The sequence below is a fragment of the Callospermophilus lateralis genome, chromosome 6, assembly GCF_048772815.1.
Source record: "Callospermophilus lateralis isolate mCalLat2 chromosome 6, mCalLat2.hap1, whole genome shotgun sequence".
Lineage (NCBI taxonomy): Eukaryota > Metazoa > Chordata > Mammalia > Rodentia > Sciuridae > Callospermophilus > Callospermophilus lateralis.
This window is the reverse complement of record NC_135310.1, coordinates 48,281,681-48,307,689: the sequence shown is the minus strand read 5'-3', so window position 1 is coordinate 48,307,689 and position 26,009 is coordinate 48,281,681. Positions and strand designations below refer to the sequence as shown.

Here is a 26,009-nt window from a genome sequence, read left to right as displayed (position 1 = left end):
TGCAAGCGAATGGTACAGTTGTATAGAATGGTGAGGATTGAAATAGTCATGCACAAGTAGTGTGATCTTCAAGAAAATTCACTGAACCTGTCTGATCCTTGTCTCATCTGTAAGGGTGGGATGATAATATTTAAGGATTCATCTTTAGAAATGGAAAATTGTTGAGTTATTGGTTAGTTACAGTAAAGCTTTTTACTGGGCTTTGCCTATAAATGTTTCCTGATGCATCTTATTCCCCAAGCCCTATACAATTGAATTCCATTGCTGTATACTTTTCCATCTTCCTTTGTTACTATATCTTCAAAATATCTAAACCCAGAAAAAGTCAAAAGTTTATTTAGCAGTGTGTATCTCCTTTAGTTTGCACAAATGTTGCTCTGCATTCCCACCTATGGCAGCCAACCTGCCTCAACTTAGAATAATTCTGAAGAGTAGAATAGGGAGCTCCTTATCCCCCTATTTGATCAGCTGTGGTCTCTATTGCAACTGCTTTTCAGTTCAGCTTCTCCCTTGCTAGGTCATACTTGCTCCACTCCCACAAAGATATGGTTCCTTGGAGTTCTTCCCAGCCTATATACACCTCCATCTCTTCCCTGGGAGAACTCAAACTAAGGCATCTTATACAATGATTTAAATTAAAAAATCATGGTGACCCAATGGCAGATGGTAGTAGATCAGACCTGGCTGAGAGCAGAATTTGGTCAGAAGGGTCTTGAGCTAGTGCCTAAGCTAACTCCCACTGACTCCAGGTTGTGCTAATAAGAGAGGTTTTGGGTGGGTAGTAGAATATGTGGTAGCTGATACTATACATTTTCTGATATGAATAGTCCAACAAGACAAAAATCTGTTCCAAATGCTGCACAAATTTCTAATGTTTCTCTAGACATTTATGACTGTGGAAAAACATATATAAAATTGAGTGCAGAACTTCATTTTATTTTACATATAAACTCAAAGTTTGTTTTGTAAACTTTTAATATCCATTGAGTGTTTTAAGAATGTAATTGCCATACAAATTGAGGAAAGATTACACTTCGTTGTGTTCAGAAATTTATCAAGAGCTTATCAACATTTAACAAAATAGCATTATTGATTCCAAGGCTTTATATTATACATGAATTGCCAAGACAATGTATATATTTTATACATTTGTAGTTCTTGAATTATAGTGATTCTACGTATAGATGTAATAATTTGTACCTTACTATGTTATAGTTAGTAGTACTTGCATATTTCACATATAAATATATGTAAATCAATTTTATTACACTCCTGTTTCTGCTTTTTAGTTATGGTATTGAGTTTTTTCCAAATTGTGTATATATACATATATATATATATATATTTAGGTCATGCTATCTGTGGATTTTATCTCAGGAGAGTAAAGGAATTAGAACTTTTTGAAAAGTGTAAATGAAACCACAATAAAATACTTCAGGCTCACTAGAATGATTACAATTTAAAGACAAATAATCTCAATAGGGTGGGAATGTGGAGCAATTGAAACTCTCACAAATGATTCTAGAAGTGTAAAATTGTATAATCATTTTGGAAAACAGGAATTTCCTATAAGTAAACAATTCATTTGCTCTATGACTTGGTGATTTTATTCTTAGGTATTTATGCAAGAGACTTAATGTCTGTCCAAAAACAAGATCTTGTTCAAGACTATTCATAGCAATTTTATTCATGAAAATCCTGAACTAGAAACAACCTAAGCTATCAATGGATAAATGAACAATTTATGTGATTTTTATACAAAATTCTACTCAGCATTTACAAAAGAACACCTCCTGGTATACATTAGAAAACAGATGAGTCTCAATTTTTTTTTAGCAAAAGATGATTTTTATTCTTTATATGAAGTTTCAGGAAGCAAAACCTATGTTAAGAAAACTGAAATAATGCTTGTCTCAGATATGGAAACTGACTGGAAAAGATTTGAGTTGATGGAAATGTATTTTATAAAAATCCATAATCCATGTGTTAATATATGTATTTTGTAGTATGTCTATTATACTTCCATTAAAACAGAGTATTGTGGGGAAAATAAAATGGGGAATACAAGAGATAAGGTCTTAACAGGGTGGGAATCATTGTTCTAGGACATAAAGAATTTCTACCAAGCTCCTGTCAAAGGATGAAGAAGGGCCTGGGGAAGGGTAAGGAGGTGACTGAGTGAAGACTTTTGAGACCTTAGACAAGGCAGGTCCACTGCACCCAATTGTAGTTGCCAATTTCAATTGAGAGATACCTTTGCTGGACGCCTAGGTGGAAGAAGACACATTTAGTGAAGGTCAGCAAGGATCAAGGAGACAGAACACAAAATGTGGACACTAAGCTTCCATGTCCTGTGCCACTTACGAAAAGAGAAATAGAAAGGGGAAATTCACTGACAGGACAACAACCCTGACAGGGTGTTTAAATTGCCTGGATATTTACTTGAAGTCACTGTTTAACACTGATGGTGATTTGCGAGATTCAGTCTGTAGGTTGAATTTATTTTTTTTAAATGATGATAATTGAGATTTAAGGATAAAATGGGTAGAAAATAACACCCCCTACCCCTATCCCATTGCTGAGTCATAGAGCTATAATCCTTCCCAAGTTGTAGGAGATTGAGAGAATAATTAAAGCCCTGGACTTAAATTTGTTTCAGTGCTGGAAGGTGCCTCCTAGGGATCAAATCATTCAGCTAGTGAGTGAGCAGAGCACAGCACTGTTGAAGAGTCCCGTGAAAATTGAAATCTTGTAGGTCCTGCAGTTACACTTCAACAATATTCATTATTTATCAAAGACAGGAACTGTGTTGAAGTAAATGCAATGAATTTATTTTTTGATATTGTTTATGATGAAAAAATAAGCACATCTTCAGTTTCTCTGACATGGTTGTGAATGAGAGAAATGAGACTAATGTGACTTTCACTCTAAATTATCATATGAGGCCAATACATTATCATTAAATAAGAAATCTTTTTGTACATTTTTCTAAGTATAAAATGTACTCATAATAACTGTACTGTGAATATATAATTAATGGTAAATTTAAATGCCTCTTTTGATCATATAAAAGACACTATTTTAAATAGAGTAAATTGTCTGGAATGGGCAGTGTTCATGAGCACCACTTACTGGTTGAAGTTTTTATTGTGTTCCAGCTGCCAGTACTATTATCTGTGACTGGCTCCTGAGAGCAACGGGACACAAAAATAAAAAACAAAAAAGGAAAACTTTACCCTCCCCTTTCCAGTTCTTCTTTGAGTTTTGTTTCCCCACCACAATCTTCCTGCCTTTGCTTACCTTTTTGTATCTTCAGCTATGTGTATTTATGTTATTCGCCTAGAGTTTACAGATGTTTGACAGATGGTCTCAAAGGGTGTTAAGTTGCCATAATGGTATGGAAAATTGAATGGTATGGTTTTCATTGTAGGGTTTTATGAATCTTTGAATAACCACGCGGAGTTTTAACCTCATGTAAGCTGGATTTATTTGAGAAAAAAATCCTGGTCTCTTAGGTGGGTTTCTCTCCTGTATGGTACATTTCCCCCCTCCCACAACTGGCATCTGTAGTTTTTCCTTGGAACCTGTGTTTCCTTGAATTCCTTATTTTCCCAGAATTCCTGATTTTTCCAGGTTACAGTTGTATTGAGTTTAAACTTCATCTTCTTCCCCATTTATCCAAGATTCTAGAGGTAAGGGATTCCTTATTTTCTCCTTCAACTCCACTGAAAGGAGAGAAATAAATAGACCCTTGACTTTACTTTCTTTTAATTTTTTTTTTACTTGTCAATGGACTTTTAATCTTTTTAAAGAATCGAACCCAGTGCCTCACCCATGCTAGGTATGTGCTGTTCCATTGAGCTGTATACAACCCCAGCCCAGACCCTTGACCTTATTAAGGGGTGACCTGAGAGTTTCACACTTTCCCAGATAAGTGTAAACCAGTGTGCTTATTTTTATGATAAAATAAAATCCACATAAATGAAAATTCATATTCCTTTTCTAGATCTTTTTAAGGGTCCTGTGTATTTCAGGTTCTATAGAGATGTTTGGCTTAAGAAACATTATCTACCTTGTTCCCCAAACAGTTACAGGGAAGATATTCTTTAATCCTTGTAATGACGTCCATCAAATTCAGTCTATAGGGGTCATACTTGATCCTACCCTTCTCAAGATTCTCAAGGTTAGGAGACTTCTGCACATTTCAAAGGAGGAAACATTAAAATTAACATTTAAAATCTAATCTGTCCTTATTGTCAGTGGTTTTCTAAAGGCCCAATGCTTTGTTCTCTTTCTTTTTTCCTCTGGGACTTTTTGCATCTGAGCACATCATTGAGTATTCCCTAGTTTTTAAACTTTTGCTAACTATGAATTAATGTTTTGTCCATTTAGTTACTGCAAGATTTTTTTCTGCTCTTTGGAAATGTTTTCTTATTTATTTTATAAATCTCATAAATATATGGTAAAAATCAGAAAAATGTACAAATACTATGTAAACTGTCACACAAATATTCCAAAATGAACAGTACTAAGATCAAAGGAAAAAATAATCCTAACATCCCAGAAGAACTCTCATTTACTTGTTAAGTTACTGCATTATTCCTTGAAGGTGGACACCCACCTTCTAAAACCATCATTAGTTGCACCTGTTTTTGAATCATATAAGAAAACATGCAATAAGTGTCTGGCTTTTTTCCACTGAATATTATATTTCTAGACTTGTGTATGTTTTTCAGAGAATTGTAATTCATGCTTCTTTATCGATAATTTGTTTCATAATGTGAAGTGTCACAATTTACTTATTTATTTGGATGTACATGGATATTGGTTTATGCTATGGTTTGGGTAAGTGTCCTCCAAAAGACCCCTGTGTTGAAAGCTCCATCCCTACTCCTTAGGGCTCTTGGGAAGCAGAGCAACCTGTAGGGTCTAGATGGAGGAAGTTAGGTCATCAGGGCCATTTCATTGTGGAAAATTAGGGCCCTGGACTTTTCTTCTTTCTTTTTCCTTCCCAGATGCCTTGAAGGGAGCAGCTTTACTCCACTACACACTGCCCATCATGAAATAATGTTTCACTATAGCCCATAAACCACTGAGACAAGTGGATAGAACTTTTGTTGTAGTGGCGGTGGTGTTACAGTACTGGGGAATAACCACAGGGGAGTTCTACTACTGAACTATATCCCCAAGCCTCCTTTCCTTTTCTAAAACTTTTGAGACAGGGTCTCTGTATGTAGGTGAGGCTGGCTAGAACTTGCTATCCTCTTACCTCAGCTTCCTAGGTCGTGACATTACAAGTGCATGCCATCATGACCAGCCTGAAAAAATTATTTTTTCATCTAGTGCAAACTGTGATCTGTTAAATTATTAAAAAGAAGTACCTGTTTATGTAGGATTTCTCCATTTATTCTATATGACATTTGAATATCCCTTTGATTTTGAAACCAAAGAATTAAAATTTAAGTACAAGAATAAAATGATTTTTAATGTTTAATTGATCCTGAGTTTAATTGTGGGCAAAGGAAAATACACAATACAGAATAGTCTCTGAAGATATTTGCAAGTCATGTTTTATGCTTTCTGTTTTGCCATTTTCATGCAGGGTACCAAAGCTGTAAAAACAATTTAATTTCTGATTTGTAATTTTAATTATTAAAGTAAAACTAATTTTTTTAAATTTTAAAGAATTCATGGCAACTGATCTAAGCATAGTTTATTTATTTTGTTAATGAAGTTTTATAATTAGTAATAGGCATTATGTATGTTATTATTATTACGTATGTTAAGGTATAGCATAATTGGAGTTGGAGTTTATATGATTTGGAGTTTATATGATTGGAGTTTATATGATTCTTTTATAGTTTGATTAGAATTCTATTCCTCATTTATATCCCAGATGAACTTGAGGGGAAAGTCTTTCATTTCCCTTTGGAATATCTGGTCAAATCTTTCATTCTGCTCCACAGTAAAATGATGTTTCCAATCTCCAATGGTACCTAATGGGATAAGAACATGAATGACATGTTAAAATACTGCCTCAACCATTGAACCCATTTGTCCCATTGTCCCAGATGTGAAATACCTATCAAATTTAAATGGAGCAACCAATATACCTCTTGTGGTAACTTTCTAATAATATGTGAATATTATTGTGTTCACAGAATTTAAAAATTGGAAATTAATGGATTAATCTCTTTTCAGCCAAGCTAAATATTTGTTCGTGTCCACAGGATTGGAGACCTCATCTTTTCTTACACAGGAATGATTGACTAAAGAATCTAGGAACAAAATAATGCAGTAAATAGATTGAAAATTTACTTCCCCATATGTTAGCCTTTCCCACTCTGTGATCCTTAGGAATAAAAAACAATAAAGATATGAACATATTAGAATTTAAAAAGTATTTTTAATATATATACTCCTGTATATATTCTAAGTGAACCTCATACTAAGTGAACCACATTTATCAACCGTAATATAATTCTTACTAAAACCCTCCAAGATAAGTATTTCTTTCTTTTTCAATTTGAAAAAAAAAAAAAAAAAAAAACGAGACTCAAGTATTTTCAACTAATAAAATCAAAGTCATATAGAGCACCAGAGCTTCTCTTTCTGCATCTTTTTTTAAATACAAGATTAAACCATCATTATGCCATTCTTTTTTGTGGGGGTGAGTACCGGAGATTGAACTCAGGGGTACTCGACCACTGAGCCACTCCCCACCCCTATTTTGTACTTTATTTAGAGCCAGGGTCTCACTGAGTTGCTTAGCACCTTGTTTTTGCTGAGGCTAGCTTTGAACTTGCATTCCTCTGCCTCAGCCTCCTGAGCCGCAGGGATTACATTATGCCATTCTTCTTAAGTGAAAAATAACTTGGCATTTCCAGCTATCAGGATCACTTGTGTAGACATTATTATTGGCCTTTGAAAAAGATAACAAGCCCTTAGGAATATGAGAATTGCTTTTATCTACTGTAGCTGAGGAATGAAAACGGAGAATTGATAATAAATGTCATCAAAAAATTAATTTTAAAATATATCAATATCTAGGGCAATTTCCATAAGATGTTTATATAATTATTCATAAATTAATATCCATCATTCTATTGGTAAATTATGAGCCAATTATGACATAAAATGTGAATAAAGTAGAAGTGAAGTGTTTAGAATGTTTATACACTAAATGATTAAATTAAAAATTAACAATTTGAAGCCATGTGTGGTGGTGTATGCTTGTAATCCCAGCAGCTCAGGAGGCTGAGGCAGGAGAATGTTGAGTTCAAAGCCAGCCTCAGCAAGGGTGAGGCTCTAAGCATCTCAGTGTGAGACCCTGTCTCTAAATAAAATACCAAATAGCAGCTGGGGATGTGGCTTAGTGCTTGAGTGCCCCTGAGTTTAATCCCTGGTACTACTATACTACTACTACTACTACTACTACTACTAATAATAATAATAATAATAATAATTTGAATTTAAAGGGTATCAGTTACAAGGGAAATAATATTCATTCTTGACAACTACTTCAAGCATGTAATAAAATCACAGGAAAAACAATTTCAATAACTTTTTGAAGTAACTGAATTCATAGCAGATAGCACTAATAAGATATCACTCTTAGTGATGACACATGGGAACACAGTAATCCAAACCTCCTCCCAGCACAGCAAAACACACATTAAGTTTACTCCTTAGATTATTCTAGAAGAAAAAAGGGAAAATGAGGATTATTGTTCTTCTCATTTAATATACCTGACCAGGCTCATGTGACTTAGAAATAAAGCAATATTAATTAAGCAAGTTAATGTGTCAATTTGTATACTAAAACACTTAGGTTTCTTGAAAACCTCTTCAGACCTACTCTCAATTAGATGCTTAATTTCTCTAGGTTCCAAATGTCACTGTTACTTGGAGAGACATAATGGAAGCACTTATTATTTCTCCTAGGTACCAAGGACTTGAATGACAGCTTACATCTTGCTACTATGAACTACTGAATAGTACCTTTGCGCAGAAAATTTCCTTCATTGTTTCTCACTCCCATTTCCTGTTTTACAATATCATTATAATTTGCTTGTGGATTAGTCTTCATGTTCTGAAATGAAGCCTGTTTCACCACAGTATCCACAACTTCTTCACTAAGTTCTTTCTCAAGAAATCTACAAATTTTCAGCACTGCACTTCTGAGGTCCTGAAAGAGTCATGAGTATGCATCAGTTACAGCTAAACACACAACATTTTCATATTCTAGTGAAATTGATTCCTGGAATGCAAAGAAGTGTCATCATATGAACCATGCAGTTTGTTATGAGAAGAGAATGGGGAAACAAACTGACATGATTATCTCAATTGATGCACAAAAAACATTTAACAAAACCCAACATCTTTTTATGATGAAACGCTCAATAAATCTGCAATGGAAGGAAACTACCTCAACATGAAAAAGTCTTATATGGAACAGCTAACAGCAAACTCAACTAAGAGAGAAAGATTTTCATCTGAGATGTGGAGTAAGTTCAACTCCATTTTTCCACTTTTATTTATTATGATACTAAAAATACTAGCTGGAGCAACTAAGCAATAAAAACAAAAAAGGTACTGAAATACAAAATAAAGCAAATGAAGTGATCCCTGTTAGTCCATAAGATTATCTTATACATTGAAAACCCCAAGTACACACACACACACACACACACACACACACACACACACACCAAAACAAACAAAAAAAAAGACATTAGAACAAAAAAATTTAAGTTGTAGAATAAGAAACCAAATATCTGAAAAGTTCTACTACCCAAAATACATAAAGAATTCTTACAAATCAACAAGAACAACAAAATCAGTCCAATTAAAAATTGGCAAAGGATTTAAATAGAGATTTCTTCAAAGTAGATGTACACATGTCCAATAAGTACATGAAAAGGTGCTCAGCATCACTAATCATTAGGGAAATGCAAATCAACTACAGTAAGGTACCACTTTCACACCTATTAGGAAGGCTATTATTATTTGAGATTTTTAAATATTTTATTTATTTTTATTTCAATATTTTTATTATTAAAAATAAACCTCAACAGAAAAGAATAAGACCAATGACACAGAAAAATTAAGATTTATGCATGTTGGTAGAAATGTAAAAATGCTGCAAATGCAATGGAAATAGTATGAACCTAAAAACAGCATTAGAACATGACCCAACAAATCCACTTCTGTGTATGTACCCCCAAAATTGAAAGTTAAAGTCTCAGAGAGAGATTTGAACAACATGTTCATACATCATTATTCACAATGCAGAATATAAAAGTGATCTATATGTATGTATATGTATGAGATACACAAATACAATGTAGTACATATGTACATTGGAATATTATTCAGCCTTAGAAGGAAGGAATTATGCTACAAATGCATGAACCCTGAAGACATTATAGTAAGTTAAGTTAAATGAGCCAGTCAAAATGACAAATACTGTATGATTCCACTGATATGATATACTAAGACTAATCAACTTCATAAACAAAGAAAGTAGAATGTTTTTTTACAAGACCTACAAGGGGCTGAGAGTGGAGAATGAGGGATTACAGCCTTGTGAATATAGAGTTTCAGTTTTGCAATATGAATTCATTTTAGAGTAGGATAGTGGTGATGTTGGCACAAGAATATGAACATACTCCATGCCACACAACTGTTCCCTTAAAAAAAAATGGTTAAAGCAGGCTGGGATCCGAGGCTCATGCCTGTAATCCCAGGGACTCAGGAGGCAGAGGCAGAAGGATGGCGAATTCAAAGCCAGCCTCAGCAATTTAGCAAGGGCTAAGCAACTCTGTGAGACCCTGTCTCTAATAAAATGCAATATAGTGCTAGGAATGTGGCTCAGTGGTCGAGTGTCCCTGAGTTCAATCCCTGGTACCCGCCTCAAAGTGGTTAAAGTGGTATATTTTATGTCATGGATATTTTATCACAAGTAAAAATTATACTTTATGTCATGGATATTTTATCACAGGTAAAAATTTCAGTGGGAGGATAAAACCTAAACAGAATTACTATAGGCAAGAGTACTTAACTGGAAAAACTGTATCTTAAAGAGATTATAACAATTTTCATGAGAAAGGAACTTTTTTTCAATTCAAGAAGCAAGGATTTCTTTTCTGGATAAAATAAAAAAAAAAAATGAGCCCTCAACTAAAGAAACCTGAAACCCCTACCCCTATGAAATGTGAACTTCAAAGTGCTTGATACACTATGTGCTCACAAGAAATGGAGATGGGTTGGCAGGTTGGGGACAGAGGATACAGGGCCTTGCTAACTTCCTGAATATGTTAGTTGTATTCTTGTAGGGGAAAAAATTTAGTGTGAGAGGATGAATAAAAATAACAGGTCCATAGAAAAGGCTCAGGGGTTACTCCAGTTGAACTGGGCTAATCGGGCTGTGCAAAATAACCACACAAGGGACACAAATACCTTTTTCTTTGGGGTCACTGTGATGGCTCCTCTGACCTTAAGGGTCTGCAGGAGGAGAGAGAGCACACATGCCCTGACCCCTTTTACTGAGGAGAAGCTATTCAAATGAGGCAAGGGGTCAGGTTTCAGGGGGCTGATCTATCTTCATGATGTCCACTGTCAGCAGGTTGACTGACATCTGGGTACGCCACACCCAAAAGCACAGTAAGAAAAGGGGACACACAAGGCACTTCCATGGAAGATTCTATCCTAAACAGGGCAAGGGGTTATATTACAAAAGAACTGGTGAGCACAGCTCCACCCATGGGGCTGTAGCAAGACACACCCATGCAGGAGACACCAACCCTTGAGCCCAAGAAGGGTGGGGAAAGCTCTGCCACATTTCTGTGACTGAGCGCCTCAGCACCCAGCTGGGGAGTGTGACCCAGTCATGTGCAAGGTTGGTTTCCCACACCACAGTTATTAACTTATTTCTACACCAAACTTGGGAGCAGAAAAATCAGGATATGAATGAATACAAAGGGATAAGAAAATATGAACAAGCTCTAGCATAAAAAAGACAATAAAAATAGAACTATAGATGTTGCAAATGTAGAAATTATCTGAAAGAATTTCAAAACATCTATACTTGTCACATACAAGAAAATTGGAGACAAAATTAAAATCTTTCCCCCAAAGCTACCTATTATTTTTTTATTAGCTACACATGACATTACAATGATCTTGGCAATTCATACATTTGAATCAACTGGGGTATAAATTCTCATTTTTCTGATTGTACAGATTGAAGAATCACACTGGTCATAGAGTCACCTATATACATACAGCAATCATAATGTCTATTCTGTTCTGCTGCCATTCCTATCCCCTCTTCCCCTTCCCTCCCATCCCATCATTTCTCTCTATCCAATCTAATGTGACACATTTTTTTTCTTTTTCTCCTCACAACATCATACATGTATTCTGTATAATGAAAGCTACCTTTTATTAACCAAAATATCAGATACACCCCCAGCTTGTTAATTGAAATGTAGACTTTGGTGAATAATTTTAATGGAAGATAAAACACAGATTGTTTTAGTCAGATTTTTCATTGCTGTGACCAAAAGACCTGACAAGAATATACTTAGAGGAGGCAAAGTTTGTTTGGGGGCTCACAGTTTCAGAGGTCTCAGCCCATAGACAGCCAGCACCATTCCACAGGGCCTGAAATGAGTGACAACATCATGGTGGAAGAATGTGGTGGAGAAAAGTGATTCAAGACATCACACCAGGAAGCAGAGAGAGCTCCAATCAACTCATGACATTATCCTCAAAGGAATATCCCTGATGACGTACCTCCTCCAGCTATACCCTACCTACCTCCTACAATTACCACTCAGTTAATCCCCCTATCAGGAGATTAATGCCCTGATTAGGTCAGGCCTTTTATCATCCTATCATATATCATCCCTAAACTTTTCTTTCATAGTCTCACATATGATCTTTTGGGGGACAGATCATATCTAAACTATAACATAGATTCAGAGATTATTTTCTAGGTCTTGCTAGAGTCTTGTACTTTCGCCAGTTCTTCAGCACAAGAGCTGTTCCCTAATTCTACTACCAAATACTGTTCAAAATTCTAGCCATATTTCACAAAGTGGTTTTTCATGTAACACAATGGGCAGCTCTCTTCTTTACCACTGTATTTGTGGGGTCTCCAAAGACAACGGCACAACACCCTTCAGGTATGTATGCGTTTCTTTCCTAGAGGCATCAGCCAGTTCCAATATATTGAAGGAAAAGATAACAGGATGGGAAAGATTAAATCTCTTATATCAGACTCCCACAAAGAGGAGTATCATTTCTCTTAAGATAAATTAAAGTATTTCCAGAACTTTTACATTTTAAAATAAAATACACATATGAAAATGACACGCATTCCAGAACCCCACAATAAGCACCCTTTCCTCATTTTAAACCTTGTCCTTCTCCCAATGGTAACTCCATCCTCATTATATGATAATGAATTATTGGTCTTTTAACTTGACTTTTGCCACCTAAATATGAATCTTTAAACATTATAGTTATAATTGCTTCTAGTTCAATTATATACCACTCGACTCTACTTGTGACAGGAAAGTAGAAAATAATCCTGCATAGTCATTAAGGTTCTAGGGCTACCACTACTAATTAAGTGAGAAATGTGAAAAATCCTCTGAGAGAAACTGCCCTGAGTTTATACGTCTTGCTGGGTTTATCACTGGAGAAGCAGGCATGGGCAGTGTTTCATAAAACTACCAAGACATTTCCAAGGGAAGCAGCAGAAAAAGGAAGACTCCAAAATGTATTCCAACTTTGATGAATACCTAATTTTTTTAAAAAAATATTGTTTGCATGTTGATGGACCCTTATTTTATTCATTTATTTAAATACAGTGCTGAGAATAGAACCCACTGCCTGACACATGCTAGGCAAGCACTCTACCACTGAGCCACAACCCCAGCCCTGAATATCTAATTTTTGACAACATTGTGAGGTTTCTCTAGAAAGAGCTCTAAAGCTGAAAATTTGAGTTGACCAAGGTCTATATTCCTTCTCTCCTTTACTTCCTTACTCCATCCTACCCCCAATCAATTTTATCCACATTCATTCTTCTCATACATTCTTTTTTCTTTTTGGTATTGGGAATTGAAACCAGGGCCACTTAACCACTGAACCACATCCCTATTACTTTTTATATTCTGTTTTGAGATAGGGTCTCATTGAGTTGCTTAGAGCCTCACTAAATTGCTGAAGCTACTTTTGAACTCTCAACCCTCCTGCTTCAGCCTCCCAAGCTACTGCCATTATATTCTTTATAGTGATGATGTTCAAATTAATGGCATTAATATCTAAAGGCAGAAATCTTTTTTGAGCTTTTGATTTGTATTTTTCATTTGTTTCTCAGTCTATTCATTTGATTTCTTCTAAATCACTTTAATCTTCATAGGTCAAAAACAACATTATGTTCAAGCTCCTCTGATCCCCCTCTAACCCGACCCTGCCTCAGAATGCCCTAAACACCTTCACGAATGAGACCACTATCTACAAAGATGTACCAACTGGAAATAAAGGAAGCATCCTTGATACCTCTCTCTTTGTCATTTGTCCTTTGTCCAATCCCATTTCTTTTTACATCTTAACTGTGCCTCAAAACTCTGTATTCTCTTCATTCATAATGACATTACTCCAATCCAAGGAAGCACTGATGTTCAGTGGATTAGCACACTGGTCTGTGTCTGGACTGGATTCCTTATACTCACTATTTTTTCTTTTTAATTCATGAATGGAAATAACATTCAAAAATATAAATTGTATTCTATGGCTACCCCTCTTAATAATTCTTTAAGAGGCTCTTGACTACTTTTAACTTTAAAGAAATCACTCTCATTAACATAGCCTACAGATCTTATAAAATCTGGCTCCTACAAAACCCCTCTATATTAATATTTCATCTCTCCCACATTGTTCAAGTTCTTCCCTTAGGTCTTCAAAGGTCTCCTTTTTTTCTTATAAGTCTCTCCCATTTTTTTTCTTTCTGTTAGCTCTTATTTATTTATTTCAGGAAAAAAAAGGCCATCACTTTCAACTATACTAGATACTCTCAGTACATATGCACATTGACATTGTAGTTAGACTTTTCCTTAATAATTTCACTTATTACTTTTGAACTACATATACTAGCTTGGTAAGTACCTGTTTTCCCTGATAGATTATGAATTCTGTCTATAAAAGATTCAGTCATCTATTACTCACAATTCAGTGCCAGTCACAGAGCAATCATTCAGTGATTGTTTAAGTAACTGAATATATGATGTATTAATAAATCCACGTACCAACCAGAGTTCACAGAACAATAAACTTCAACTATCTTGTGTTTGAATTACACAAAGTTTTCAGACAGTTTTGAAACTTTCACCACCATATAAGCATCCTATGACTTCACATGAAGATTCTCTTTAAAAAACAGGAAGAACATGCCTCACAGGGCTCACCCTCATCTATAGCAACAATTATCCTGTCTTTGAAGTGGCTTCTTCCCCCAGTGTCATGGTGTTCCTTGATGAACTTTCTTAAGTACAACTACCATGGAAAAAAGTTTGTTCTATGGTGTATCCTCAAAAAAAAAAAAAAAAAAAAACAACACTAAACTAAAAACAGAACTACTATATAATCCAACTGTTACACTCCTGCGTATATATCAAAAAGAAATAGAGTCACCATAGAAGAGACAACTCACATGTTCATGTTTATTATATCACTATTCACAATAGATAAGGATTCAGCATAGATGTCTATCAAAGATGAACACATAAAAAAATATGGTGCACACACACACACACACACACACACACACACTGGACTATTATTCAGATATAAAAAATGAAATCTTCCAGCAAAATTTATGAACTGGAGGAGATCATATTAAATAAAATAAGCCAGACATACAAAGACAAGTAGTGCAAGAGGCACACGTGAGAACAACAACAAATATGGACTGAAAGTAGAATCATGAATACTAGGGCCTGTGAAGGGTCCAGGGGGAAGAGGAGGTAAGAGTGGAAGAAGGGAGATTGGATATGATCAGTCCATGTTGCATGGTCCTATAGAAATCAGATACTAAAACCCATTAATATGTAATTAATATTAATAAAAATGATTTACAATATTGGTATCCTAGATATTTGAGGTTGCCTTTATTGCTACAGTTTTTAAATGATAACCATGGGACTATGTGTAGTGAGAACAAACCCTTGAGGAAAACCAGTAACAATTAATGGATAAGCAGGAAATTAGAACCCCCCCTTACCCCCCAAAAACCTATGAAATATGTATGAAAATGACTAAGAGAATGAGTTTTCCTGAAACCAGGAGAAAAAAGGTTTAAAAATAGAATTTTTAAAAATACTTCTTATTTTACCTTTTTCATATCTTCATAGCTCATGAACAGAATATTGAAGTCATGTCTGTGTTCATACCAGCCTTTTATGTGATCAAACCAACGACTTCCCACCACTGTGCAAAAAATAATTAGTAAGAAGGTGAAGATGTTGCACTTTTGAATAGCAAAGTATTCTGTCTTTTCCTCCTTATAGTCACAAAAACAAAAATAAAGGCCCCAACCACTGAACATCTATATTACAGTTTTGAAATGATTACTGCTTAGGGGAACAATCATGGTTTTCATAGAGAAGTGACCATGAAAAGCGACCTTATGGATGCAGGAAGGCAGCAATGAAGAAATGAGAAAGCCCCTGGGTCTCAGTTTAAATCAGATTTCTTTAAAGCAATTTCCTCCACTTTCCTATATCCACCAGTATACACACATGTCCATTCTTCTTCTCATTCTCTAAGATCTCTGGATAGCAAAGCTACCTGTTTACAATGAGACAGAACCTGAATGTAATCTTTAAGTGAGTGAGATCCTGATACTTCTCACTACAAGTCCCTTGCAACAGTCAATCCTTGTCAATAGTGGAGTGATAAACTCCACCATGGCCCTAGAAGGCTTACCACAGGTCCTTGAGAGAGTACACAAACACCCTGATCATTAGTGATTCTGGAATGTATTGTTTTAATTATATTTGTAGATAGTTTAAATTGATAGAATACGTGTAAGCCTCTTATGGACTGGTCAAAATGTTTCCTAAACAACATGCCTTTGAAAACTTGACAAGACCCACATGGTCCTGGCAAGGAAGGAAAGGCCACTGGGTGGCAGACTAAGTTGATGTGTCATAGTAACTACTCAAGAGCATCCATTGTACAATTGCCCTTTTCCATCTCTCTACATATCTTCCCTAAGTTTCTTGATAAATAAACTCATAGTTACCTTGTCCATCTAGAAACATTTTCATATAATTCTCAAAAGTATCGGAATTCTTTAATATAGCCACCCAATTTGAATAATGAAAAAAGGAGACCAAAACATCTTTAGGATTTCTGTAGATATAAAGAATCTGCAGGAAGAATTAGAAATAGTATTAACAATTCCAACATATTATTTCAAGTTTTTAACAATTGCATCACATTTATTAGCTGAATGAATCAAAATTATTTTAATCCATTCTTCTAGTCATGGAAAATTAGGTGTTCCCCCAATTTTTCTCTATTACAAAAAGTGTTGAAATAAATTCTTTTACTTATAGGACAGAAACTGTACAAAGAAAATTAATATGAAAATACCACTAATGAAAAGTTGAACCAAAAAAAGTCCTTTCACAGAATACACAATAATTATTGTCAATAACCTATCAAAACAGGCTTAATCTCATTACTGAGTATGGACATGTAGGTTAAGATTACTTTAACATACCTCTTCATAAATAACACATTGAAAAAATTTAAAAGTCTGATATGTATCATTACCAGGAGGAAGTCAAAACATGTCCATTACCAATTTAGCAGGCACTGATACACCTGCTTTCTTAAGAAAATATAGTCCCCATCCCATAAAACTGAAAATCCTTGTACTTTTGACTTTGCAGTTCCCTTCTTGGATGTATATTATAGGAAAATTCCTGCATATGTGCCCAAAGGCCATTCTCAAGAGCATTCATAGCAGCATGTAGTGATATGCAAATGCTGGAATATTCTAATTTTTCTATGAAGAGAAAGTACAGATCTGATAGAGCTACTTTCAAAAGTTATATTATGCAGCAGTGAAAATGGCATTTCAAATCAATAACACACAAGAGCATGTGGCAAAATCCCAGAGAATTAGAGAATAAGGAACAAAATGAAATTAAGTAAAATTGTAGGCCAAATGATTTAACATGATGGCCCATAATTTGTTTTCAAAAGACCAACAGAAAAGGAACATTTGTACACTGATGATCATAATAGAAAAACTTCAATGGAAAAGTTCCAGTAAATATGTAAGTATTTTGATTTAGCCACAATCATAGTAGAACACTTACAGAGAACTGTCTTTAACATAACAATAAAAGCAAAAATAAATTTATAAAATTGATTATTAAAATTTTATTTTATTTAGTTTTTAAAATTTGTATAAGTACCCAACACAGGAAGTTTATCTCCTTTTCTCATGTATGAAACATATTACATGTTTGAAAACTGATCATGCAATTGACAATTAGCTTTTAAATAAATTCCAAAAATTAGAATACGTAAATACCATTGCCCATGATAGAAAACTATACAAACACTTTTAAACTAAAAAAGTCTCAAGAGAGCTGAAACCAATTATAAAAGTAAAACTGAAATAACAGAGTTTTAAACATTAACAAAATCATATCCATAGTTATACTAAAAGTGATATTCATTTTAAAATGTTAATATTGACAAATATAAACACTGGAAATAGGTAAACTGAACATTTAATTAAAGAAGATAGAAAGATATATACTAAAATGAGACAATAAATAAAATGAAAGTATACATCCAGAAAAAAAGCTAGTTCCTCAGAGGGTGAAAACCCAGTAAAATAGAAAACTAATTATATCCTGAAAACTCTAAAAATAAGAGAATATGAAATTTTTATCTTTGCAGCATGAATGCAAATATATAACCACAAAATTGGAGTAAATTGACGAGATTATTAAAAAGTTATACTTTTTTCAATGTTAAATATCTACAAGTGGGTAAAAAGAATAATAAGTGGTACATATTGATGGTATTAAAGTAGACCTGATAAAATAGAGACATAGAATGAAGCTCCAAGAATGTTGGTATATTGCAATGTTTGTTTTCCCAGAAAAAAATCTCTCTTAAATTAAAATCCACATTTGATAAACATTGCGGAACTACACTATATTGTAAAAAGTTTTTAGAAAACTTTGCCTTATCAGTTAAAATGTAAAAAACAGGGAAGAACTGCTACATAATCAGCAGAAGTGCCTATTTTTGGAATAAAGAATGCACACTGAAGAGAGAGACAATGAAAATTTAGCATATCAATATATAGACTTCAAAATAGTGGAGATACTCAAGTCAAAGTTTTAAGAAAATATTCTGTGTCAATTAGTATCTCTTGGGACAAGTATAATGCAATATTCGTGCCTCATATAATAAGTAGTATAAGATTTAATTTATAATCCTAAGAAGGTTTTAATATAGCCAGGCTTGGTGACTCAAGTCTGTAGTCCCAGCTACTTGGGAGGCTGAGACAGGAGGATCACAAGTTCAGAGCCAGCCTCAAAAAGAGAGGTGCTGAAAATATATAACCACAGAAATGAAATGAAAGAATGAAACCCTGTCTCTCAATAAAATACAAAATAGGGCTGGGGATGTGGCTCAGTGGTTGAGTGATCCTGAGTTCAAGCCCATGTACTCCCCAAAAAAGGTTAAAAATAATGTTAGCTAGGAAAAAGCTGGAGGGTATTTACATAATCTTTGTTGTTGGTGTTGTGTTTTCTTAGTAAAGCATCAGAACCAGAAGTCATGAAAGAAGTATTAAGAGTTGGGTTACATAAGGTTAAAAGTTTTAAACCGTTTTTCAGAAAAGTCTTTTCTTTTTAAGGGGGAAGACTGCCCCAAGTAAATATTCCACAAAACAGTAAATAAGACAACCTAAAGACACAGGGGCAAAAAATAAAAAGGATATTTAAAGGCCTATAAAATATATAAGAAGATAATCTTATTAAAATTGAAAGTTAAATTCGCTAAAAAATGAGATTACTTTCTTACTTAGCATATTAGGCAAATTTGATAATTCCCATTATTAGTAAGCATGTGAGGACAGAGGCATTCCTACATGGTATTTGATGAAGTATGATTCATATATTATAAAAAGCAGGTAGGTAATCCCTGTCAACACTTAAAATATTAGACATTTTAATTTGAAAACTTCACATTAATTGAAACATGGCATGAGAATTAAAGTGTAAGTCTGTATAGGAATGTTTAAGACAACACAAGACATCCATTGGCTGCAACTTACCTGTCCATCAAATACACATTAATTATTGCAAAGCCACACAACAAAATTCTATGAAATCATAAAAAAGAATGGCATTTATGGCCAATGTGAAAGAATTTTTGTTATATGCTATAGAAGTACATTGCAAATTATATCCACAATTGCTTATTTCAGGCATAGCTTTTAGGACATTCATATATTTTTACTGTGGAAGGCAATATTTTAAACATAACTTTTGGGGAATCTACTTAAAGCAGGTTATTTTGCTTTTGCAAAAAAAGAGAGAGAGAGAGAGAGAGAGAGAGACTAAGCTCTATGACATACTTTAGCTTTTTTGTTCCTCAGACCTTTTGGAACTAAATAATACGGAAGATGAGAACTGAAGAGGCGAGGGGATGGTATTTTGGTAAAGTCCAAATTATGATTATTGTATTCAAAGAAGGGAGCTCTATCTATTGTTTTGATGTCTTCGGTTCCATTACGATGCCCCTCAAAATAAACCAAGCTTAGTATCTGCTGAGTCCAGACAGTACCTGAAAAAATAAATCATCTTGTTTTCAAACTCAATTAGTCATTAAAAATTAACTCAACAATATTGTCATTCACCATAATCATTTGAGCTTTCTTTTCTCTTAAACACTCTAAGTATGCTAACAACTTTGTCCAACTTTCATTTTTGTCTCTATGAAACTTTAAAGTTAATAAATATAAAATCAAATACTCTAAATTCCTTTGTCACTTGAAGAGTTGTGTTTGTTCTGATTCCATGATAGTAATGATTTAGATTAATTCTGCCTCTCCTTCTCGGTTTCCTGCTCCATGTTAGGTCCTTTTTCGTGTTTTTAACTTTTTCCTTAACTTATAATAATTTTACATATTGACGGGGTAGAGTGTGGTATTTCCACACATGCATACACCCTGTACTGATCACATCATTTCCCTCTTTGTGTCATTTCTTTCTGATTGGAGTCTTCGAGCTTATTCCTTCTGTATTTTCTTACAATATGTTATTGGTTACTGAGTCCCTTTTGACTATATTTTGGTACCTGTTTTTCTTTCATGAAATTCCTTTTTCAGAACTTTACCCTTTAGAATTATAGACAAATTAACAAAATTATAGCGAGTTCACTTTCCCCTCCTTTTCTCTTTACCATGTAAGGTGGTTTTGTAAACTATTTAAGCTACCAAGGATGTCAGGAAATAGCAGAACTTGACATGAGCAAAGATATATATATATATATATATATATATATATATATATATAAAACATTTTTTTTTACTTGAATGGCCTAACCATGTATGACCAACTTCTTTGTGGTGTTCTGGGGAAACCACACTATAAATAAGCAAAACATTGTATGTAGAATCTTAATAACTACAGCTTTACTCCTTAGTCTGCTGGGCAAGTATAAAAACTCAAACCAAGCCAAGTATCCTGCACTGCTGAAGTAGAAGTCACTATTACTATTATTAGTACTTGTTTAGCCCAACAGGATTGTGTTTTACCACTTCTTTGTAATAATTATCTTCACAAATCTCAAAATCATTCTTAATTCATTTTCTAGTAGAACTTACTGGTTGAAAACATTTTTGAGAATCTTCAGTGGAACTCAGCTGACATGGAATACTTCTCAAGAAAATGAAACATCTTGGAACATGAATAATTATGGAAGATAAATCTTCCAACTCAGGAAGCATTTACAAATTAGAGAAAAGATGAGTTTGGACTATCTCAGGTCTGTCCAGCAGACCAAGCCAACAGGTCAGCCTTTACCCAGTACCTGCTCATGGATCAGTATTTGGTTTCTTTATATATATATATATATTTAACAGAATTGACAATATATTCATTGCAAATGAGCTTTGGTAGTATAGATTTGAGATTTAGCTAACTTTTTTTCTGATTCCTAATGGATATATAAATGTAGGTCAGGCTGCTGTGATGTCTGAAAAAGAGCACATTTACATACACAGAGACACAATCACACACACACACACACACACACACACACACACACACACATACACACACATATATACCAAACTTAGGAAAAATCTACTATCATGAGGCCACTCTTTACACTTACCAGATTTTGGATAGGTGACTATGAAGACATCATCATCTCTAATTTCAAAATCATCTGCACTTCCTACTATATGCATTTTAACTAAAGACCTTTCAAAATTGTAGCCTTTAAATTCAAATAAGTATTCCTCTGTTTTTTCCATAATTTTTTCACCTACAAGTGCAAACATATAATATCAAGTTATTTTAGAAGTGAATAATAGTCATTGAGTGGTCAATATATGCCTAGCACTATTGCAATGTCTGATGTGTATGAACATATTAATGACACTAACCACAGCACATATATGAATGATTTAAAACTTCACAAAATGCCAACATTGCTGTATTGCTAGCATCAGTGTTTTAAAGATGAGGCAGCAGAAATGCTGAAAAGTGAGACAACTCTTCTTAAAGGTCCATGAGGAACAGATATCATGATCCTCAAAATAGAGAAGAGGAATCAACTCAGAAAAGTCAACCAAATTATTTAAACTTGTCCAGCTAGCTAAACTGAAAAGATTGGAGAAGGGATAATTGGGCAGAGAATTCATACTTTTTATCCAGAAATTCTTAGTGTTTTACATTTTAATTGCTTATATTTTTTGATTGTTGTAGAAATAAGATATTCTTCAATGGATATTCTTTTATTTCTAATGTTTTTCTAGAGTATGCATAACTCATTGTGTCTGAAAGAAACTTCTGAATTAGGAATCTGAGATGCTGTTGAAAGTGAAAAATGAAAATTCTTTGCTCTTTAAAATTGCTGTTAATTCAGAAATGCTGCCCTAGTAGTTACAAGTTACTTCATGAAACTTATCATAGTTTACAGTAGGAGATTTTAAAATCAGAAATCATATGAATCTCAATAATAAACTAAAACAAAAATGGAAAGCAAACAATGTAAAGACAAATATTATTAAAATTTTGTAATGAGAACAAAAAGGGAGACATACAGGCAAGATGCAAAGGGAGGAAAGATGGCAGAATGGCCAAGCTGCCAGCTTTATTTATATCCATAGGTTACTTCAGGTCATTGGCATCATTAGTACATATTGTTCATTGTATTACAGACTTAGCAACATTATGCAGCTTATCCCTCAGCTACATACTAAATTGCAATGTGCAATGTTAGGTGTTTTATGTAGCTCTCAAGAAAGTCTATTGTATAAAGTTAATGTTATGTGGAGAGGTTTAGGTTCAGTGAAACATTGTGTTTGTCCCAGGAGCTGTGTGCCTGAGATCAAGGTCTAGGCTGATAAGACTCTAGGGGCATTGCCACAGCAGCTACACATTGCACATGTATTCATTATCTTACTAGTTCCTAGGAGAAATTTCAGGGCATTCTAAGGGTGGGAAATAGAGTGTCAGTTACCCTCTCTGAGTGTGCTCACAAGTGGAATGCTTCCATGTATATTTCCATGGTCAGAATCCCTACAAAATTCAGACCAGCCAAGCATTTCTATTTGCTCTTCCTGAGAAATCTTTCCTTGAAGGTTACATGATTGAGACAATCCCATAAGTTCTAACCATAGTAGATTTAGAATCAATATAGATTTCAGGTTTTTTTTTAAATTCTGTGCATGCCAAGAAACTGAATTTGCTAAAAAGCTGTAAATATGGCTTTGTTTAAATTGTATGTCAAGAAATAACATTGAGCTCTTTACAAACAATCCAAGTTACCTGATCAATAGGAGGAATTCAGAGTTTAGTCTTTTCCAGAATAAGAACAGAAAATGATTAATGTTAGACTCACCTGGGTGATGCCTTTGTGATTGGTTTCTTGGATACCAAATGAAAGATAAAATTAAGGCCCTACTAAGCTGCTAGAGGTTTCCCCTCATTAAGTTGACATCTAGGAAACATGAAATATTGAGTCCTGGGGACAGAAGAGCTGGGCTAATGCATCAAAAAGATTGTTTTCAATACAGGCAGATGGAGAGCTATTTTGATATTGACATCCTGCATTTCCTAGGAAAAACCTTGGAGAATTCAGCCTTCAGATTGTGGTGAGGGAGAATTTATACTGCATCACATGGATAAATGGAGAAGAACATGGTAGGAGATATAAGTTGAGGAGAAAGCCAAAAGTGAAGTGTGATCCCTACCACATCCTTCCTAACAACTAGTAATACCATCCACACACCCTTTGAAAATTCATAAAGGGTTCCAGAAACTCTGGGTGATGAGAAAGAGCATCAGGCAGTGTCTACAAACATTCCGAATTCTTCTATTTAGTCACTCAACTGTCAGTCTGAGGGGAGAGAAAATTTTGAGAGCTCTGGTATCACAGAAGCAAAGGAGAAAGCTGCATGTGAGGAGGATTCAGGTGGGTGCCCACTGGCTCCTCAGTATAGTTTGCATGTCTTTGATGCATGTAGGAGAAGGCAATTGTGTAAGTAGCAAGCCTTTCTGTGTCTCCTTCTTATTCTTTAATGGAAGTCCCAAAGAAAAGGGGTGGGGTGTTCATAGATAATTAGGGAGAAAAGGAGGTCAACACAGATATTTGTCTCTCATGCAAAACAGGATGAGAATTGACAGTGGCTCTGAATCTATTCTGTTATTACTCACTGTTGAGATCAGCTGCTGAAGGAAAACCAGTTCTCACAAAAATTTTAGGCTGACAGGAACTGCTCTGTCACTAAGGAATAAATAGTCCCTTTGGAGTTTGTTTTGGCCAGAGAGTAGTGTTCTAGAATCTGACTGAGTAACTCAGCTCTTATAAATTGGGTAAGATTTTGTTGACACTGGTGAAAGCATATCAGGTTATCCCAGGTTTTTTAAAGGGATCAAACCTTTGGAGATACTTTAAAAATTTTAGAAGAGAGGGCATATTTACTGAATTACAGCAATTATGAAACAAACACAAAGACGCATTCGAAAACTTCAAGGACAGCTTCCTTGTACCTGAATGATGGTTAAGTCTGTCTTTCCAGCTCATCTCAGGGGCTGGTGATCATTCTTTAGGTCCTTCCTTGCATAATTCTCACCCAGTTAATTTCTTCTGTTGTTTGACTGGCAGTGGCTACAGAAGGCTCTAGGGGTTATATATACTTACAAGTAGGTTATATAAACTCAAAAAGAACATAAATTTGTTTTCCAGTGCACATAGAGTTTGCCTTTTCTAATCAATGCCCCATTATTCATTTTAATAATAGATGTAGGCTTTTTGTTTTCCACAAATAACTATGATTCATCTCAGGTCTTTCTAACATCTCTCATGGAAAATTGAGTCATTCTTCAGTCTTTTGTGGCTCATAAAAGCTGCTCTTAGATAATGATTATCTAATGATTAATTCTCAAGTTCCCAGTAAATACAGAATTTGAACCTAGGGGAGATCTTGAATCTTTTCAAAATAAAATTCCTTCTGGTTAGAAAGTAGTGTGTAATCTGAGGCTAATTTCAGTTTATAAATATTAAACTTGTCTCTTATTCCTCATGATATTTGTCTACTTAGTGTTTCTAAAATAGTCTATTTTGTGAAAATAAATACAGCATGAAAAGTAGAAATCCATAGGAGTATTCTATTTATTATTATGACAGGCTCAATAAGAATTGCTTTTATTATACAAATTTTAATGAACCAAATGCATAATGGGGTATTTTGAGGTTCTTGGAATCTTTTGCCTTCCTCTCTTCCCTCTTTTTCTCCCTGACTCCCAATAATTATCAGCTGTGAGACATCTAGACCAGTCAGTAATAACAGCCAAGTGAATAAGACAGCTGCTTCCATGAGCAGAGGCAGCATCTTGATTCCCTTCTTCCCAACCACACAATGTTATGTGCATCTAGCAAGTAAGACGGCCTGAGAGAAATCTAGAGCAATGGCTGAGTGCAGAGGTGGGGCAGGAAAGGATAGATGTGGGACATCTTGTACCACAGTGTAAAGATTTACACAAAGAATAATGACAAAGTCAAAAGGACACCAGAGCCAGCTTGCAGGTATCATATCTAACCACTTCAAGAACAATTCGAATTTTGTGATACATAATCATAGAATAGATCACAACCTTTTCAGTACAATAAGGAAATGTGAGTTTATATAAAGGTAAGACAAACCTTACTGGCTGAGACAGACATTAAAAGTTTTAGGCCTTTCAGGACAAGTGGCAAGAACAAAATAGTATTCAGATGTTGTCAACAAAAAAGGAAAAAAGTCCCTAATTTTTTTAACAGATGCAAAGATAACACTAATTTATAACAGTTCTTGTCAATACATGTGTAGTGAAATTAGAGTGCACTCATTTTGGAAGGGGAGTGTGATGTTAGGCAACTTTATTTTCTCTGGGCACATGTCTTCAGCTGCTTTAATCAAAGATCATTTACTTGATTCAACAACAGGAAACAGCCTGCCTTGCTTGACTCACAAATGAATACTGAGAAGTTTGTTTACTGCATCATTTTCATTTTTCCTTTTCTTTTTTTGTAAAAAAAAATGCATTTAAAAAGTATTACTATATCCTCTTTCCAAAGACTAGACTCTTTAGTAGGCCTCACTCATTAAATCTCATCAAATTTTTTTTTACTAAAAAAAAAAAATGAAAATGAATCTGTAATCAAAGTCAACATCTCAGTGA

General features: G+C 34.5%; 1 protein-coding gene across 3 annotated transcripts in view; it reads right to left on the bottom strand.

Annotated features, from left to right (window-relative positions):
* Window positions 1–5,698: 5,698 nt before the first annotated feature.
* The window catches only part of LOC143401182 (amine sulfotransferase-like), a 30,748-nt gene continuing 10,437 nt past the window's right edge, over window positions 5,699–26,009 (bottom strand). For all 3 annotated transcript variants that reach the window (XM_076858320.2, XM_076858322.2, XM_076858321.2), the window contains exons 2-7: window positions 21,454–21,606; window positions 19,691–19,899; window positions 16,319–16,445; window positions 15,407–15,501; window positions 8,002–8,188; window positions 5,699–5,996 (exon numbers count right to left, since the gene is read on the bottom strand). In XM_076858320.2, the coding sequence (XP_076714435.1) occupies window positions 5,875–5,996; window positions 8,002–8,188; window positions 15,407–15,501; window positions 16,319–16,445; window positions 19,691–19,899; window positions 21,454–21,606 (893 nt within the window). In that variant the 3' untranslated portion in view covers window positions 5,699–5,874. The remainder of the gene's footprint in view (window positions 5,997–8,001; window positions 8,189–15,406; window positions 15,502–16,318; window positions 16,446–19,690; window positions 19,900–21,453; window positions 21,607–26,009) is intronic.